Below are 19,137 nucleotides of genomic sequence, written 5' to 3' on the forward strand. Positions count from 1 at the left end.
AAAGTCATGAGTAACCTACACGCTGCATTTCGGTCCGACTCTCTTTCTACAAACGAAGAACGCCGTTACAGTCTGCTTGAAACATGTAGGTATTACAGACTCGGTCAGGGAATATTTGAACATGTCAGTGAAGACAGTTGCCAGTTGGGCCGCGCATGCTTTGAGTACACTTCCTGGTAGTCCATCTGGCCCAATGGCTTTTGTGAATGTTGACCTGTTGAAAGGTATTTCTCATATTGGCTACTGAGAGCATTATCACGCAGTCATCCAGAACAGCTGGTTGTCTCATGCATGATTCAGTGTTGCTTGCCTCGAAGCTAGCATAAAAGGCATTTAGCTCATATGGTAGGCACGTGTGACTGGGCAGCTCGAGTCTGGGTTTCCCTTTGTCGTCCGCAATAGTTTTCAAGCCATGACACTTCAGATTAGTGTCAGAGCCGGTGTAGTAGGATTTAATCTTAATCCTGTATTGACACTTGGCTTGTTTGGTGGTTCGTCTGAGGGTGTATCGGGATTTCTTATAAGCGTCCTCATTTGTGCCCCGTTCCTTGAAAGCGGCAGCTATAGCCTTTAGCTCGATGTGGAAATGCCTGTAATCCATTGCTTCTGGTTGGGATATGTACGTACGGTCACTGTGGGGATGATGTCGTCGATGCACTTATTAATGAAGCCGATGACTGAGGTGGTATACTCCTTAATGCCATTGGATGAATCAGTCTGTGCTAGCAAAAACTGTAGCGTAGCATCCTCGTAATCTGACCACTTCCGTATTGAGCGAGTCACAGGGGCTTCCTGCTTTAGTTTTTGCTTGTAAGCAGGAATCAGGAGGATATAATTATGGTCAGATTTGCCAAATGGAGGGCAGGGGAGAGCTTAGTATGCATCTCTGTGTGAGGTGTAAAGGTGGTCTAGAGTTGTTTTCCTTTGCTTGCACATGTGACATGCTGGTAAAAATTTGGTAAAACTGTTTTAAAATTGTCTGCATTCCCCGGCCACTAGGAGCGCCGCTTCTGGATGAGCATTTTCTTGTTTGCTTATGGCCTTATAGAGTTGTTTGAGTGCCTTCTTAGTGCCAGCATTGTTCTGTGGTGGTAAATAGACGGTCCAAATAATATAGATGAGAACTCTCTTCTAGATAGTGTGGTTTACAGTTTATCATAAGGTGCTCTACCTCAGGCGAGCAATACCTCGAGACTTCTTGAATCAGTTTCATCATTGATGAAATATGAGTTTTGCGACTTTTTTCAATCTGTGTAAAGTCTGTGCTATAAGCTGTGTCTGTCTGTGTGATAAATGACAGCAACTCAGGGCGTGACGTGAGATTCCTTCACCTCAGTTGTGCAGAACTATCTGTCATACTGGAGCAAAACAAACACATCGAGAACACTCTCATAATGACCTTCATAGCGTAGCCATAGCAACCGTCATACCATCGGATCTCTAGTTGAATACAGATATGCTCCCTCGCCAAGGAACATGCTCCAATCCAGCTCCAGCAGAGAGAGGCCGAGGAAAACAACAACAAATCAATCACTGTCCACAGACCAGATTAAGGTCTGTGGTGAAGACAGGCAGGGAGTTGTAGGAGCATTACTTCTCATGATTTCCAATTCATACTATATGGAAGTCTTTGCTTTCATCAATTCAGAAATGTACTGCTTGCTCTAACAGGAACGTGACGTACTGTAAACAAAAAAATGAACAGTGTTGGGGAAGCTACTCTGAAAATATGCCAAGCTACCAATTACTTCACAATAGAACATTTAAACTATACTTAAGCTACCCTTAAGAAAAGTATAGTTTACTTAACTGAAGTTACCTTCAAAAAGTGTTTCACTTACATCCAAACTACTTTGTGAAAAAGGGTCATATCTAAATCTGAAATGTCATTGACTATAAACTGCAAGAACAGATCACTCTGGAGTCAGATGTTACCAGAAAGTGTCATTTAGGCCTAGATTAAATCCGATTAAGCGTTAACCGGTGACAGCCGACACCCTCATAGTTGATTTTTTGGCATAGCTGTCAAAATGGTGAGCAGCTGCTCTTGATCATTGTCAGGAAGCCACACCGTCATTAGAAGTTCAGTTCCAGAAAGTACTGGCTATATAATAATTGTGCTGAAATTGAAAGTCATTCAATTAAATAACTAGGATTTCTATCAGCCTAACCAAGGTGTAGATTACATCTCACATTCCAGTGTTTGAACTGCATGGGATTTCTGCAGCCAATAGCAATGTCCACTTCAGCTATAATGCCAGCAGTGGCTTGTGGATTTGACAGCTCTAACTCAGTTCCAGGAGCGGCTTATGAATTTGACAGTTCCAACTCAATTCTACCTCCGCTATCCAGATGTCGGCTACAGCGGATCTGATTGAATAGAGCCCTAAACCTATTTAGCACAAAAAGTGAGAATTAGGAACTACCACCAAGCTACTGCAAAATGTAATTAGCATGTAATTATACTAGTTGAACTACATGCAGTTCATATAGGTACCTCCCTGGGAAGATAACAAATGTTGAAGTTGCTTTGCTTGGTGAGTGAGAAACGTGCAAAGAACTTGTTCAAATCTGCTTTAATTCACATATTGTACTGCAGTGTTGTGCGAGCTAGCACACAAGCATTTCTCTGCATCTTTTATACCTGCTGTAAACTCTGTACTTGATGAATACAATTTTATTTGATCCAAAATGCTTTTTTAATGTAGATGGTAGAAAACACACATTCATAAATCAGCAGTTAAGCTATGAGTGCGTCATGCAGTATGCTGTGAAGGCTCAGTTCTGTGCGTGCTTCCACATATCTTGAAGGTTTTCCCCTTCATTAGCTATGGTATGGATCACTATGGAGTAATATTAAAATGCCTGCATGTCTATTCAAAGTGAATTTACATGCTAAGTAGCAACCCTATTATGTTCATATTTTTTAAACTCTTTTTTATAATTAAATTTTTTTACCCCCTTTTTCTCCCCAATTTTGTGATATACATTTACTATCTTGTCTCCTCCAAAACATGACCCGCCAAACCGTGCATCTTAACATCTTCCCGCTTAACCCGGAAGACAGCTGCATCAATGTGTTGGAGGAAACACCTTTCAACTGACTACCGAAGTCAGCCTGCAGGAGCCCGGCCCGCCACAATGAGCCAAGTAAAGCCCCCGCCCGGCCAAAACCTCCCCTAATCCGGACGACACCCTATTTATTCTACATAATACTGCACTACCACTTTTGACCAGAGACAAGTAGTGCTCTATATAGGGAATAAACAGAGAGACACAGCGTAAAGAGTAGACTGCTGTGCTATCATTACAGCCTCAGCCTGAATTTGCCCCCAGTGTAGGCTAGGTTTCTAATATGGCTTGTGTGATAAGAAGAAGACCCTTCTCAAGTTTAAAGTAATAGATGTTGCAATGCTTTTCGATGCTTGCAATGGAAAAAACAGCGAAGGATGATACAGCAGCTGAAAGGCTGCCTCAGGGTTGCTTGTTAACAGCTGTGGATATCCATACAGTATGTGCTAGTGTAGTAGCAGTTTCCTGACATTCCATCCCAGTACCTTATCCATTATTAACAAGTCGATTAATTTCACTTCCGTGATGTACATACTGAATTATTCTGTCAACGGGTAACAATAAGACATTGATGTGATTTAATATACAGATAGACATTCCTATTTTATCTACCGAAACCTCTGCTAGCCAGACAAATCTGAAATGTCAGATAGACACTTGTCACAACTTCCGCCGAAGTCGGTTTCTCTCCTTGTTCGGGCGGCGTTCGGCGGTCGACGTCACCGGTCTTCTAGCCATCGCCGATCCACCTTTCATTTTCCATTTGTTTCATCTTGTTTTCCCACACACCTGGTTTACAACTGCTCTTAAACGTTAGTAAAATCAAATGCACGCTTTTCAACCGTTCGCTGCCTGCACCCGCACGCCCGACTAGCATCACCACCCTGGATGGTTCCGACCTAGAATATGTGGACATCTATAAGTACCTAGGTGTCTGGCTAGACTGTAAACTCTCCTTCCAGACTCATATCAAACATCTCCAATCAAAATCAAATCTAGAATCGGCTTTCTATTTCGCAACAAAGCCTCCTTCACTCATGCTGCCAAACTTACCCTAGTAAAACTGACTATCCTACCGATCCTCGACTTCGGCGATGTCATCTACAAAATGGCTTCCAATACTCTACTCAGCAAACTGGATGCAGTTTATCATAGTGCCATCCGCTTGGTTACTAAAGCACCTTATACCACCCACCACTGCGACCTGTATGCTCTAATCGCTGGCCCTCACTACATATTCGTCGCCAGACCCACTGGCTCCAGGTCATCTACAAGTCCATGCTAGGTAAAGCTCCGCCTTATCTCACTTCACTGGTCACGATGGCAACACCCACCCGTAGCACGCGCTCCAGCAGGTGTATCTCACTGATCATCCCTAAAGCCAACACCTCATTTGGCCGCCTTTCCTTCCAGTTCTCTGCTGCCTGTGACTGGAACGAATTGCAAAAATCGTTGAAGTTGGAGACTTTTATCTCCCTCACCAACTTTAAACGTCTGCTATCTGAGCAGCTAACCGATCGCTGCATCTGTACATAGTCCATCGGTAAATATCCCACCCAATTTACCTACCTCATCCCCATACTGTTTTTATTCATTTACTTTTCTGCTCTTTTGCACACCAGTATCTCTACCTGCACATGACCATCTGATCATTTATCACTTCAGTGTTAATCTGCTAAATTGTAATTATTCGCCTACCTCCTCATGCATTTTGCACACAATGTATATAGACTCTTTAAAAAAAATATATATGTATATAAAAATTTGACTGTGTTATTGACTTGTTTATTGTTTACTCCATGTGTAACTCTGTGTTGCTGTCTGTTCACACTGCTATGCTTTATCTTGGCCAGGTCGCAGTTGTAAATGAGAACTTGTTCTCAACTAGCCTACCTGGTTAAATAAAGGTGAAAAAAAAAAAAAAAATTCCCTCATTACGTGACGTGTAAATAACCCTCTGTTCCCCCCATGTCTGTGTGTGGAATTGTTTGTTGTAAAGTGTATGTGCATTTCTAACTGGTTTGCGACGGGTTATTTAAACACGTATTTTGTTGTTTCTGGGTGCAGTTTGTTTTGCCTAAATAAACTGCTCTGGTTGTTACCTATGTCTGCTCTCCTGCGCCTGACTTCCCTGCAGCCAATTACGCACCTCTTACAACACTTTATGTATTTTTTTGCAGATATTCTGTTACTAAAGCATTGCGTTTACATATACTGAGGTACCTTGGTGAATCATAAATCAATCTGTAAATGCTGCACTCCAAGGGGAATCTAAAATGTAGATCATGTCAATAGGAATTCCCTGGAAATATAATTGCAAGCCACTGTAGAAAAAAAATATTTTGAATTTGTATGGAAAACTTTATTTGATAATAAAAATAGCATTCACAGACTTCTTTTGATAGCTACATATACATTGTGATCCCTCTCAAGGAAATAAGCTTTACTGGATAAGTCCACATTTACTTGTACTTAAACTAATGTTATGTATAGCTTCATGGGCCAAATAAAGCTATGAACAATGTAGTATTTATATATGCATAGTGTTTTATAAAAAAGATTGGCCCATATGCATGTACTGCTTTTATCAACACAGATATAGCATTATGTCTGAAGCACATTGCAAGAAATAATGCTTAAAGGACACAGACTGCATACAAGTGCTTTATAATACAAAGGCAGGCTAACCATCAAGAGATATTCAAACCAACAAACAGCTTCTAATTGACCAAATACAGTCGTCCATTTTTAGAATGTCTTTACATACCTGATTCAGAGTACATTAACATATTTCCCATGAATCATCAGGTCCATTTCAGAAATATAAACACAATATCACATTCCTCACTGCAGAGGTTTCTCATAAATTTCTCTTTTGTACAAGAAAAAGGCAGCAATTTATTCCTTGACAGGTTCCTATTAGTTACATAGTAAAATTCTGTGCAGGCGGTGGCCGGCAGGTTATATTCTTCTTCAAATGTCTTTTTTTTTGCTCTTCTTTGCAATTTTTTTTACAGTACCATGGAAAAACAGTGATAAAAGAATGCATTGGTTGTAGTTTTTCCTATATCATTTGAGATGTTTTGTGAAACATAAAACATAAAATATACAGAAAAACCAGGTTAACGCTGCAGTCATACTCCAGTGGTGTGAAAGCATGGCTCAGCATGGCAGAGACTTCTGTACCGGAACTTTCCATATGTTACCATCACAACAACTTACCTTACATGATTACATCATCACCTCATTTCCTTGGACAGGGAGAGGAAGAGAGGAATTACTCCCATTTCACCTGTATGGGATCAGTGGGCCGTTGATCAATATTTTCTCTTGAATCTTCAAGCCAATCAGATGTGGTGGTTTAGCTTTCCTCACGTCTACATCGGTATATAGGATCAATTCATTCTAGGACTGTGGTTACATTCAAACCATTTGACCTCTCTTAGTCAACCTCTCCATGTTGCTTATAACTGTGAAACAGGCTTCATGTTACAGGCTCCAGTCAGTTAACATGTTGCTTCTACTTTCCTCTGAATAGGAATACAAAACTTTGTTTAATTTTATTTCCACCACAGGCAGTCTACTCAGACACCTCTGACTGAGAGAAGAGGAGATGGATGTTAGTTTCCCTCTTTGGCGATTCTACAGCAAATCCAGCAGGGATAACAAAGATTCTTATTTTCAGGTTATGGGGCATATAACTTGGTCTTTTAAGCTTTAACCAAGCTTCGTTGTGGTATGTGCCAATTGAAAATAAATAGCAGGACAAATGCAAAAAGTTTGATTTCAAATATATTATTTCTAAAATTACTATTGGTTATAAAAATGTGAGTTTGCCTTTACTCTTGTATGATATTCACTTAGGTATGCACACTGCAGTTGTCCATAAAATGTCACTACTACCAACATCTTGTGCTATAGTTTGCTTTATAAAGCAATTCTGAGGTGGAAAATGACATCAAAAAACATATTAAAAACAAGCCCACCATGAAGTACCAGTTACCACAGTAAGGAGCATGTTAGAAACCTCAGAGGGAACACACTCAGTCGCTAGTGAAAGTCTACACACCTCTGGCAGTCGTCACATTTTGCTAACAACATTTGTATCTAAAAAGGGATTACATTGGATTTTCTTTTCTATAGATCTACACAACCTACTAAACATTTTTTAATAACCTTTTGCGACTAGGGGGCAGTATTTTAATTTTTGGATAAAAAACGTTCCCGTTTTAAACGGGATATTTTGTCACGACAAGATGCTCGACTATGCATATAATTGACAGCTTTGGATAGAAAACACTGACGTTTCCAAAACTGCAAAGATATTGTCTGTGAGTGCAACAGAACTGATGTTACAGGCGAAACCCAGATAAAAATCCAATCAGGAAGTGCCGCATTTTTTGAAACCACTTCACGCCGATGACTCCTTATATGGCTGTGAATGGGCTACGAATGAGCTTACGCTTTCTACGTATTTCCCAAGGTGTCTGCAGCATTGTGACATCTTTTTACGCATTTATGTTGAAGAATAGCCATAAGGGACCACATTTAGCAAGTGGTCACATGATGGCTCCCACAGAAAATCTTGCGTAAAGTACTGAGGTAGCCATTTTTCCAATCGCTTCTTATGAGAAACCAATTGTCCCGACGGATATATTATTGAATAGATATGTGAAAAACACCTTGAGGATTGATTCTAAACAACGTTTGCCATGTTTCTGTCGATAATTTGGAAAAAAATTCCGGTCGATTTCTCAGCCAAAAGTGAAGAACAAACGGGAGCTATTTCGCCTACAAAAATAATCTTTTTGGAAAAAAGGAACATTTGCTATCTAACTGGGAGTCTCCTGAGTGAAAACATCCGAAGTTCTTCAAAGGTAAATGATTTAATTTGATTGCTTTTCTTATTTTCGTGAAAATGTTGCTGAGATGAGATGAGATCTGAGATGACAGTGTGATTAACAAAAGGCTAAGCTGTGTCTCAATATATTTCATTTGTGATTTTCATGAATAGGAAGATTTTCTAGGAAGATTTATGTCTGCTGAGTTATGCTAATTAGTTTGAGGCAATGATTACGCTCCCGGATCCGGGTTTGAGAGTCACAAGAATTATTAAGTGAAAGAAATATTATAGAACATAAAAACGGAATAATTTTGAATAAGATTTTACCAACTCTTAGGGCAACATAGCTCCATTGTTTTTGTCAAAATTGCTCAAGCTCAGTAAATTTGGATGGGAATCATAGGTGGAAAGCAATATTCAAACTTTGTCTGTGATTTGAAAAAATATTTAAGACAGGACTAAGACTGGATCACTCAACACCTCCTGAAAAGCCATTCTGGTGTGTCTAGCACTAATTACCTCTAGGTTTTCAGAAGACTATGGCTGACTTTTCTCAGACTTTTGACTTGTGCTTTGCTCCTTTCATATATTTTTGGGGATCCTGACAACCCCATTTCCTGTCAGTGACAAGAATACCCATTACATGATGCTGCCACCACAATACTTGAAAATACAGAGGATCAACAACATTGCATTCACTCCACATTAGTGGCCTGTATGATGAAGTGAAAAGAAGGAAACCTGTGTTAAAACATCCACACCAGGCCTCCCAGGTGGCGCAGTGGTTAAGGGTGCTGTACTGCAGCGCCAGCTGTGCCATCAGAGACTCTGGGTACGCGCCCAGGCTCTGTCATAACCGGCTGCGACCGGGAGGTCCATGGGGCAACGCACAATTGGCATAGCGTCGTCCGGGTTAGGGAGGGCTTGGCCGGTAGGGATATCCTTGTCTCATCGTGTACCAGTGACTCCTGTGGCGGGCTGGACGCAGTGCACGCTAACCAAGGTTGCCAGGTGCACGGTGTTTCCTCCGACACATTGGTGCGGCTGGCTTCCGGGTTGGATGCGCGCTGTGTTAAGAAGCAGTGCGGCTTGGTTGGGTTGTGTATCAGATGACACATGACTTTCAACCTTTGTCTCTCACGAGCCCGTACGGGAGTTGTAGCGATGAGACAAGATAGTAGCTACTAAACAATTGGATACCACGAAAAAGGGGTAAAAAATTCATTTAAAAAAAACATCCACACCAAATCATCAATTATGTTTGCAACAAGGCTGTTAAATAATACTGCAAGATAAAACAGTAAATACATTCACTTTTTGGACTAAATAAAAAACTGCTGATTTGAATTAAATCTAATGCAACACAGAGGAAAACTCTCTGTATTTTTGATTATTGTGGTGGCAGCATCATGTTATGGGTAGGCTGGCAGGGGCAGGGATTGGGGAGTTTGTCAGGATAAAAAAAGCCCAGGTAAAAACCTGCCGTAGTTTTCTGAAAACCTAACCCTGGGACAGAGTTTTATTTGTCAGCGGGACATTTACACACATTTGAATACCAAAGACCCGCTAGGAGGGCTTTCGAAGAGGTGTAAAGTGTGAGTTTTCCAGTCTCAGTGCTGACTTAAATTTGTTTGAAAATCCAAAACAAGCCTGAAATATTGCTGGCCATCAATGATTCCCAACCACATTTACTGAGCTTGAGCAATTTTGACAAAAACAATGGATATGCGTTGCGCTAAGAGTCATGGAATCAATAACAATTTTTTGGAGGGGGGGGGGGGTTCTATAATTTTTCTTTCACTTTGAAAATGTGGAGTAGGTTTTGTAGATAATTGTTCTACCAATCTAATTTAATAAATGTTTTGATTACATTTCGAGGCAGCAAAATGTGAAGTCTGTGCAAGCGGTGTGTAGACTTTCACCAGCGACTGTATGTGTTCCCTCTGAGGTTCCAAATAGAGATGCCCAAAAAAAGCTAAATCGCCATTTGTGATATGATAGGCACATACACACACCTTCACTACAGTATTAACAACTGCCGTAATGCTCAAAATAATGTGAACAGAAGCAAAACATACAGTACGAACAAAAAAAAGATTGTACTCCTGCTGTGGTATGAATCTTTGTCCCGGATCACATGTAGTCAAATCAATGAATCAATCAACCAGGCGATTGGAAGTAAATCTCCTCAGAAGTCCAAGTCCAGTGTATGTACTGTGGCCTACACAAGTTGAGGGGTGAGAGGCCAGGGTCCAGGCTCTGTCCACTCAGATGCTGAGGTCCTTGGGGCTCTCTTTGTAAAGCCTTCTCATAGGCACGGGGAACTGGTTCTGGGCGCGACCTCCTCCGTTGTTGTGTCCTGCTGCGTTGTTGTATCCTGCTGTGTTGTTGTGTCCTGCTGTGTTGTTGTGTCCTGCTGCGTTGTAGCCTGTGTGGTTGTGAGTGGAGGCATTGTTCTTCAGTGTACTGCAGTAGTTCAGCTCCTCCCTGCTATAGCTGCTGTCTGGACACGAATCTCTCTCTGATCTGTACCGTCTCACTGGCGTTCCGTTCATCCCATACCTCTCCTCCCTCGTCTCAACCGGCGAGTCCCTCAGGAGGTTGCCGTTCTTCAGACTGCCTCTGTCAGGAGTCCACCCCCTGGAAAGAGACAGGGAGGAAGCCCTTTTGTTCAGGCGCTCTGGGGTGGTGGCCTCTAAGTAGGCTCGGCCCGGGGTCTGTGGTTCCCTCAGGAGCCTGCGGTCGTAGAGTGGTTGTTCAGCAGTAGCCGCATGACTGAGGAAACCTCCGTCCTCGTTCTCCTTTTCGGGTGTGCGGTCTCGGTGTGCTCGCTCGACCCTGCGGTCCATGGACTTGGACCGCTGTCGGTCAGGGGAGGCTTTATGTTTACGGGTGGGCGAACGGTCGAGGGAGCCGCGGCGTGGTCGACTGTACCTCGGGTCTAGAGTACTGCTACTAGCGGAGAGCTCCCGCTCTCGTTCTGTAGCTGCCGCTGCAGCCTTCTTCCTAGAGCTGTCCTTACGCAGAGTCTTTAATAGTTTTGAGATGCCGCTCTCTGACTCTGACTTGTTGACTTTACGTCCCCGGCTCTTCTTATTGGTGCCGCCGCTGTTTTCAGGGTAGTGTTGGCTGGGGGTGGTATGGCTGTGATTGTTGTTCCAGGTGTGATGGTGGTGGGGGTTAAAGTGCCGGCCCTGGTGCTCCATCCTGTCCCTGTCTCTGTCCTGCGCAGCATCCTTGTGGCGTGATGGTTTGTGAAGGTCTTGTGGATAACTTGACTCCGATGAGGTGTGATATTGGCTGTTTGGTGGCAGGGTTCTCACTTCCGGAGAGTTTTGTGCCCCGGGTGTGGGAGAGTGCCCGTCATGGCTGGAGTCTGTATGAAAACCAAGGAAGAACATGAGAGACATTCTCAGTTTTTTTTCTCAAAATGTTTTCATATGTGAGTTTTGTAAATAGTAGAACCTTGTTATGTTAGTCTTTAGGAATACACTGTTTGTACATATGTATATAAATATTTCTTTTTTTTGTATTTTGTTAGTTTAAACTAACTAAATAATATAAGCTTGGTAGCTAAGACAATTCTCACAAATTAATTGTATCAATACAGATACAAGCAATACAGATATTGGTATTTAGTCAATACAGATATTTTTATGGAAACCATGTACTGCCATGCACTTCCATAAACAGTGACTTGTTTGCAAATTGGGACAATAAATATACTGGGGGAAAAGGGTGGTATTAAATATTCAAATTTGTACACAAATGACTTACTTTGATCCTCAAACTAAATTACATCAAAGTAAACAATTGCTACAGTATATTTTCAATGGGAGCATTGGGTTGCTACATGTAAGTGCAAAACATTGCAAGTGGAGGGTTGGTGTTATCAATGACACAACAAGCAGCTATGACGTTAAAATAAAAATAATTTAAAAAGTCGATTATCATCGTTTGGGAATGGGAACTGCAGAAAAACAAAGAGCCTGAGAGAGGAGAAAACAAAAAACTGGAGACTTTTCTGCCCATGACTCTGCCCAATTAGTGGTTGTTATGGTAGCAGCAGGAGGCGAGCAGTGACATGAATCCTTCCAGAGGCGGGAGGAGGAGAAGCAGTGCATTCAGTGTGAATGGGTTCACATGGGTCATGAAAGCACAGTGCAGGTTGAGGAGTGAGCCAGGCCACACAGAACCAAACACATACCCAGGGAGGTGCAGGTAGTGGGAGAGGAGGAAATGGTAGGGGGAGATGGGTTAAGTAGGTGAGAGATGTTGGGGTGGAGGGTAAAACAGTTAGGAGGGTGGGTTGGAACAGACTTGGCTACAAACCGTGGTCTGATTTTGGCCCATTAGGTAGAAACAGGGCTCTCCCATCTTGTCATTTCTCATAGTACCAACAGCGAGATGAGGAGCCATCATCGCTGGAGGGAGGAGGAAGAACCCAGAGAAAAGAAGTGGGGAGGAAAGAGACAGCAAAAAAATAAACAAAAATAGAGACAACAGAGGGCTTAGATCCTCAATAGAGAAAATAAAAATAAATGTAGTTGGTTCAGTTGACAAGTTTTTCTGTCAGGCACAGAAAAGGAAAACCTATGAAATTGATGGCTGAGTGGGATCCTTTGACCTTCTCGGCAGAAATAAGGAGAAACAATCCCAGATTAGGAGTGAGCAGAACATACAGTATTTGGACAATAACAAGACTTGATTTATACAGGAAGAGGAACATTACATACTATGGCCAATGAAGGTTGTGAGTTTCATTGTCCTTGGTATCCACGTCACCAGTGAACTATCCTGGTCCAAACCTACCAAGACAGTTGTGAAGAGGGCACAACAACACCTTTTCCCTCTCAGAAGAGGCATGGGTCCCCAGATCCTGAAAAAGTTCTACAGCTGCACCATCGAGAGCATCCCGACCGGTTGCATCACTACCTGGTCTGGCAACTGCTCTGCATCTGACCGTAAGGCACTACAGAGGGTAATGTGTATGGCCCAGTACATCACTGGGGCCAAGCTTCCTGACATCTAGGAACTATATACTAGGCGGTGTCTGAGGAAGGCCCAAAGAACTGTCAAAGACTCCAGTCACCCAAGTCATAGACTGTTCTCTCTCCTACCGCATGTCAAGCGATACCGGAGCACCAAGTCTAGGACCAAAAGGCTCCTTTAACAGCTTCTACCCCCAAGCTGAACAATTAATCAAATGGCCACCCAAACTATTTACATATATGCATTGTCACTTTACAAATGACCTCAACTAACCTGTACCCCCACACATTGACTCGGTACCGGTACCCCTTGTAATATAGCCTCATTATTATTATGTAAATATCTTGTGTTACTTTTTGATTACGTTTCTTTATTAAATATTTTCTTAACTCAATTTCTTGAACTGCATTGTTGGTTAAGGGCTTGTAAAGTAAGCGTTTCACGGTAATGTTGTATTCGGCGCGTGTGACAAATAAAATTGGATTTGATTTGCTCACAGCAACAAGAAACTGCAGACTACAGTGTCTGTCCTGTGTGTGGGGCCTTTAGTGTTAGTTAGTAGTCAGAATAAGTAGTGTTAGTCATAGTGTGGAGGGAACCTGTATCACATCACATCTCCACACACCATATTCAGGTACAGATCCATCGCCCCTCTTGAGGACCAGGTGTGCCCTCCGTCCACCATTCTTGATCAGCTCGATGGCCCGTGCGTGCTTCATGTTCTTTGTGCTCTCGCCGTTGATCTCCAGGATCTCATCTCCCACCTTTGTGTGCAGAGAGCGAGGAGGGAGGAGATTTATTGAGACAACCAGATAATTGATCCCAGGCGAGCTGAACTGTCTATTTGACAGAAATATTAGAATCCAAGTACAACAGAGTGACAGGCCTCCAATTGATGATGTGATTTTTTCATGGAGCATACCCTCATCTTGCCATTCCTGCCAGCCGCCCCGTCCTCAGCCAGCCTCAACACATATAGGTCCATGTTGTACTCCCGTCCTCCTCTCAGGCTGAACCCAAAGCCTTTACTGTCCCGCTCCAGATCCACAGAGTAGAACTCGGCATCCTGAGAGAGTGAGAGACAGAAAGAAAAGTACATATTTACAGAGCAGATGTGCAAATACCCACAACTCATAGCCCAACAGGGGTGTCATGAAGTGAGTACTAAATTCAGGAATAATCAAGTCACATCCAGCAAAAACTCACATAATAATATAAGCAGACACTTTTATCCAAAGTAACTTACAGTCATGCGTGCATACATTTTTACATATGGGTGGACCCAGGAATTGAAACCACAACCCCGTCGTTACAAGCACCATGCTCTACCAACAGAGCTACAAAGGACCACACAAAATGAACAGGAGGTACAATACCCTGGAACCAATGAATAAGTATTGCTGCCTGTGCAGAGCACGAAGAAAGGGCACTGCAATGGCTGGACACAGGCTTACTGCACTCATCAAAAGTTTGGCTGTGGTACTGTCACTCTTCCGTCCTCTTTTATTGATTATCTGATTCATTGATTGATTGCTTTGATGCTTTGAATGAAAATATTTATCTCAGATTGAAGCTGCACTGTGTGTTCTTGTGAAGTAATGAATTACTGATTGCTTCCTTCTTTGGTGATTGATTGAAACAGACTGATAGAACATGTCTGTCTTTACAGTACCTGTGAGGGCTGAGCTTGTGTTGGAGGAGGTGGAGGAGGAGCCTGTTTCGACTTTGAGTTGTTCCTGGAAAATGTAATCATTCATATGAACGCACAGATATGAAAATAAATAATATTCATATAGAATTGATCTTTCATGCAATTGATCATATTATACATTTGATTTAATCAAAAGCCTGTTTATTGATTGAGATCTTCATGGAAACTAACCGAGGCTCCGTGGCAGTTTGGGGTGTGTGCGTAGTGGTGATGGTGGCAATCTTCTCAGCGTTGGTCAACAGAGACGCGTTGGAGGACTCTGTGGAAATACAGTAGAGGATTGTGGGTAGAGGTCATAACCTCTAATCTATGAGTAATACATGGATTTTGTTAAGATGGCTTCTATCTTAGAGAAAAAACAAATGTGTCTGCTGTTAGATGCTCTAAAATCGCTATTCTGCTAAACAATGTGTTTTCTTGGTCAGGATTGCGGTCTTTGACACTCCATTTCCAAAACAAGAGTTTTGCTCTCCAGAAAACACAGTCTTACCTCAAGGCTGCTCTGTTCAACCTGATGCTAATTGCCTACAATGTTGTCATCTACAATTTTGCTCACCGACACAGACAACACCAGTTCCACTCTACACAGGAACATCAAATCAAAACAAATCTCTCTGCTTCCATCGTTCTGTTTTTCTTTAAATTCCAGGGGTAATTGTCCTTCCTTTCTTGCTGCATCACAAGTCACAACACAGCAGTCCACATTAGTCATCATAGACATTGGTTACTTATAGATGGAATGGGGTTCTGCCTGAAGTTAGCAAAACCACCAGCCTGACTCATTCATCCCTCTCTCCCTTGCTACCCTGACAGCCTTCCCCCATGATCAAAAAGCTGTCTGGGGGACAGAACCTGAACGGTTCAACAACAAATATCTCCACACAAAATTACACAGCCTAGTTGGGGAAGGTTGTGGCTGCATGGGTTCTATCTGGAGTTGTTCTACCATGAGAGAAAACAGTAGGCTATAAATAGATGCTATCATTGTGGTCGTTAAAACAAACTGCCATGCTTTATTTAATGACTGGTTTTGCATTTTCTCCTCCTTTGTGTGTGTGTGCGCCTGGCTCTCCTCCCATCTTAATGAAGTTACATTTTACCAGCTTTTCTGGAGAGCCCTTTAGAGGCAGAGCAGCAAATCTAGCGCACACACACACACACACAGCTCATTGGTCCACAAGTCTCTCAGCCAATGACAGGCCATTCTAGGCGCTGGCTCTATTGTTGTTCTGGGACATGGCACAACTCAACACATTCCTACTCATGGGGATAAAGCCAATTTCCTGTCACAGCCTGTTCCTGCCAAAACCAGTATTACGTATGCATTTCCTGCCACCTTGTTCCATCCAGACTGAGGAGATTAACACTGACAGGAAACAGTGATTACACAGAAAACACATTTCACTGAGTTGATAATCTCTTCATTTCAAAATGGCAGCTATTACCAAACTGGGAGACCGCAGTACATCCAAATGACATTATCAGTCTGCCTATCATACACTGTACAATCAACACACACATACTTATCAGCTTGCCCTCCCCAAATTCTAACCTTAACCATAAAAGGGGGGAAAGGTAAAACTGACTAGAGATACATATCTAGTAGCATCACCTCCCTACTCATTCACAGTCCCAACCCTCTCCCAGTTTGAAGCCAGGGCAGGGAGCATGGCCTCTCATAGCGCTAGATAGCTCCCCAGGTTGATAGAAAGTGCTTCTGCCAGCGCAGAGCAGTGATGCCCATTGACTCCCACTAGAACTATGAATAAGTCACCTCCCTACTGCATTATAAAACAGAAAGCCTCAAAGTCTTACCATCACCAGGAATGATCCTCAGAGAGACTGTGTTCCCGGCCTCCTTGATCAGGTTGACGATGTCCGAGTGGGACTTGTTGGTAATGGAGCAGCCGTTGACGGACAAGATGCGGTCGCCCACCTTCAGCTTCCCACAGCGGTCCGCAGGGCTCCCCTCGATGATGCGCCCTATTTTGTGGGGCATGGCCACACATGCAATTCCAGCTTTGATGTTAATGTGTAGTGTGTGTGTTTGTGTGATTTTGTTATTGATTATGTAATTTGATTATGAGAAAAGAAAGAGAAGGAAAAAGAGAGAGAAAAGAAGGCAAATAGTTAAAAACTTCTTAGGGCTAGGGGGCAGTATTTCGGAAGTTCGGATGACTGGCGTGCCCAAAGTAAACTGCCTGTTACTCAGGCCCAGAAGCTAGGATATGCATGTAGTTGGTAGCATAGGATTGAAAACAGCCTGAAGTTTGAATGTATGTGAGTATAACAGAACTGATATGGCAGGCGAAAACCCATGGAGAATCCATCCAGATTATTTTGTTGTTGTTGTGACCACCCATTGAAATGCCTGTCTATGGGAATATCAAAGGAAATCCTCGCAGATTGCAGTTCCTATTGCTTCCACTAGATGTCAACAGTCTTTAGAACGGGTTTCAGGCTTGTTCTTTGACAAATGAGCTCGAATTTGTAGTTTTTCAAGGTGGCTCTCATTTTGACTGTAGTGTTGTGGTGCACGTGGATGAAGGCGTGCACTTCGTTATTTATCTCCGGTATTGAACACACTACTCTCCGTCTTAAATTGGATTGTTTATTTACATATTAGGGTACCTGAGGATTGATTAGAAACGTTGTTCGACTTTGTAATGCCTCTGCTAGTTTGGAAAATGTTTTTAATGCTTTTATACGCGGGCGCTGTCCTCAGATAATCGCATGGTATGCCTTTGCCGTAAAGCCTTTTTAAAATCTGACCAAGCGGCTGAATTAACATGAAGTTAAGCTTTTAAATTATGTATGACACTTGTATTTTCATGAATGTTTAATATTATGATTTTTGTATTTTGAATTTCGCGCTCTGCAATTTCGCCGGATGTTATCGAGGTGGGTCGCTAGCGGCACATCTAGCCCAAAGAGGTTTTTAAATCATCCAAATCACCATAGGCCATTCACCCAGAGAGGACCACCCAAGAACCAGCCAACCGTGGCACTGGAAACTTGGTGCAATCACGGAGTATGCATCCGGATCACAGCTTATACATCCCTAGTGGTGGACAGACTTATATTGTGTGGTCATTAAGGAATTCATGGGCTCTGTTTTTGTCTCTGCTGTCATCCTCTGCTCCCCTGATGCATTAATCATTGGGACTTAAATCACCTGGAACTGGTCAGGGCCCTTTGTGGCCCCTGCTCAGCAGGCTATCAATGACCTTGACATGGCCTTACAACTGTCTTCCCCTTCCCCTCAGCACCAGGGACCACTGGGGAGGATGCAGCCTTTGCCACAGCGGAGTGGTTAGATGCTGGACGTGTCATTTGGTTTCTGACCCTTGGAACGGCTCAGAGAACGAGATGTATTGCTAAAGAGTGAAATCTCAGGCTTCTCACCTATGTCAAGAGAGAATGCACACTTTATCAGAGAGGCTACAGACAGAGACATGCTAGCATTGCATGGGACTGTTTGCATACTCCGTGCTACACAAGCAAAGCAATACAAGCTGAGTGACAGCGTTCAATGTAGCACATCTTGTTTACAGAGCAGCTCTGAACAGACTCTAGGGAGCTTTCTCTCCCCTCCCTCCCTCCCTCCCTCCCTCCCTCCCTCCCTCCCACATCCATATTTATCACATCACCTTGTGCGTCAAGCTCCCCTCCCTTCTTCTTGATTAAAAACTGCCCTTGTGTCCTGCCACTCTATCCAAATAATGAGATATGGGACATTACTGGGTGTGACAAAAACCCAGGATTTAATACCCATTCTGCTGATCACAACACCAGCGCATAGCAGCTCACAATGGTGGGATGGGCTGGAGGGAGAAAAGGGGTTTGCACAGTATGATGTATGGGAGAGGGATACAGCCAGTGCAAAGCTCTTTGTCCGTCACAATACCCAAACATCTATGGCCCTCTCAGGCAAAAGAAGAATCCATAGATTGATCAGAAATGGATGGAGGTGCACTATTTAATATTAATAATATCAATATTTACTCTCATGTCTCTCTCTATGTTGGACCTCCACTGGCGGTCGGGGAGATCTGGTAGAGAAGCACATTAATTCATCCCATCCCCACAATGAGACGGGAAGAAACTCTCAAACGATACCCACATAGGGCTCTGGTCTGGTCAGAAGCAGTGCACTACATGGGGAACATAGAGGTCTGGCAAGAAGTAGTGCACTGCATGGAGAATATATGGTATAATTTGAGACACAACCAGAGACAGTTGAGACAGAAGTGTCACTGAGTCTGAGGATCCAGCTGCAGACAGTGCAGATGAGCACATTCAGGTCGCTCATAAAGAAAGACATCAAGTGTCAGTGGGATATCTCCTGCTTGTATAAATGATACGTAAACAACCTCTACTTCTACCTTCTATTTTATGGGGCTTCAACTATAGCTCAGAGGATCAATGGAACTGGGTCCATTGCACTGCACAGTAGCTAACAAAACATTAATTTTGAATTGAAGTAATATATACAGTACCAGTCAAAAGTTTGGACAAC

General features: G+C 42.8%; 1 protein-coding gene across 1 annotated transcript in view; it reads right to left on the reverse strand.

The window, feature by feature from the left end:
• Positions 1 to 5,412: 5,412 nt before the first annotated feature.
• Positions 5,413 to 19,137, reverse strand: part of LOC115132592 (membrane-associated guanylate kinase, WW and PDZ domain-containing protein 1-like) — a 104,546-nt gene continuing 90,821 nt past the window's right edge. Inside the window, exons 17-22 of the mRNA XM_065021072.1 lie at positions 16,434 to 16,637; positions 14,790 to 14,877; positions 14,580 to 14,643; positions 13,830 to 13,973; positions 13,533 to 13,671; positions 5,413 to 11,291 (exon numbers count right to left, since the gene is read on the reverse strand). Coding sequence (XP_064877144.1) covers positions 10,183 to 11,291; positions 13,533 to 13,671; positions 13,830 to 13,973; positions 14,580 to 14,643; positions 14,790 to 14,877; positions 16,434 to 16,637 — 1,748 coding nt within the window. The 3' untranslated portion in view covers positions 5,413 to 10,182. The remainder of the gene's footprint in view (positions 11,292 to 13,532; positions 13,672 to 13,829; positions 13,974 to 14,579; positions 14,644 to 14,789; positions 14,878 to 16,433; positions 16,638 to 19,137) is intronic.

This window comes from Oncorhynchus nerka, linkage group LG7, assembly GCF_034236695.1.
Source record: "Oncorhynchus nerka isolate Pitt River linkage group LG7, Oner_Uvic_2.0, whole genome shotgun sequence".
Lineage (NCBI taxonomy): Eukaryota > Metazoa > Chordata > Actinopteri > Salmoniformes > Salmonidae > Oncorhynchus > Oncorhynchus nerka.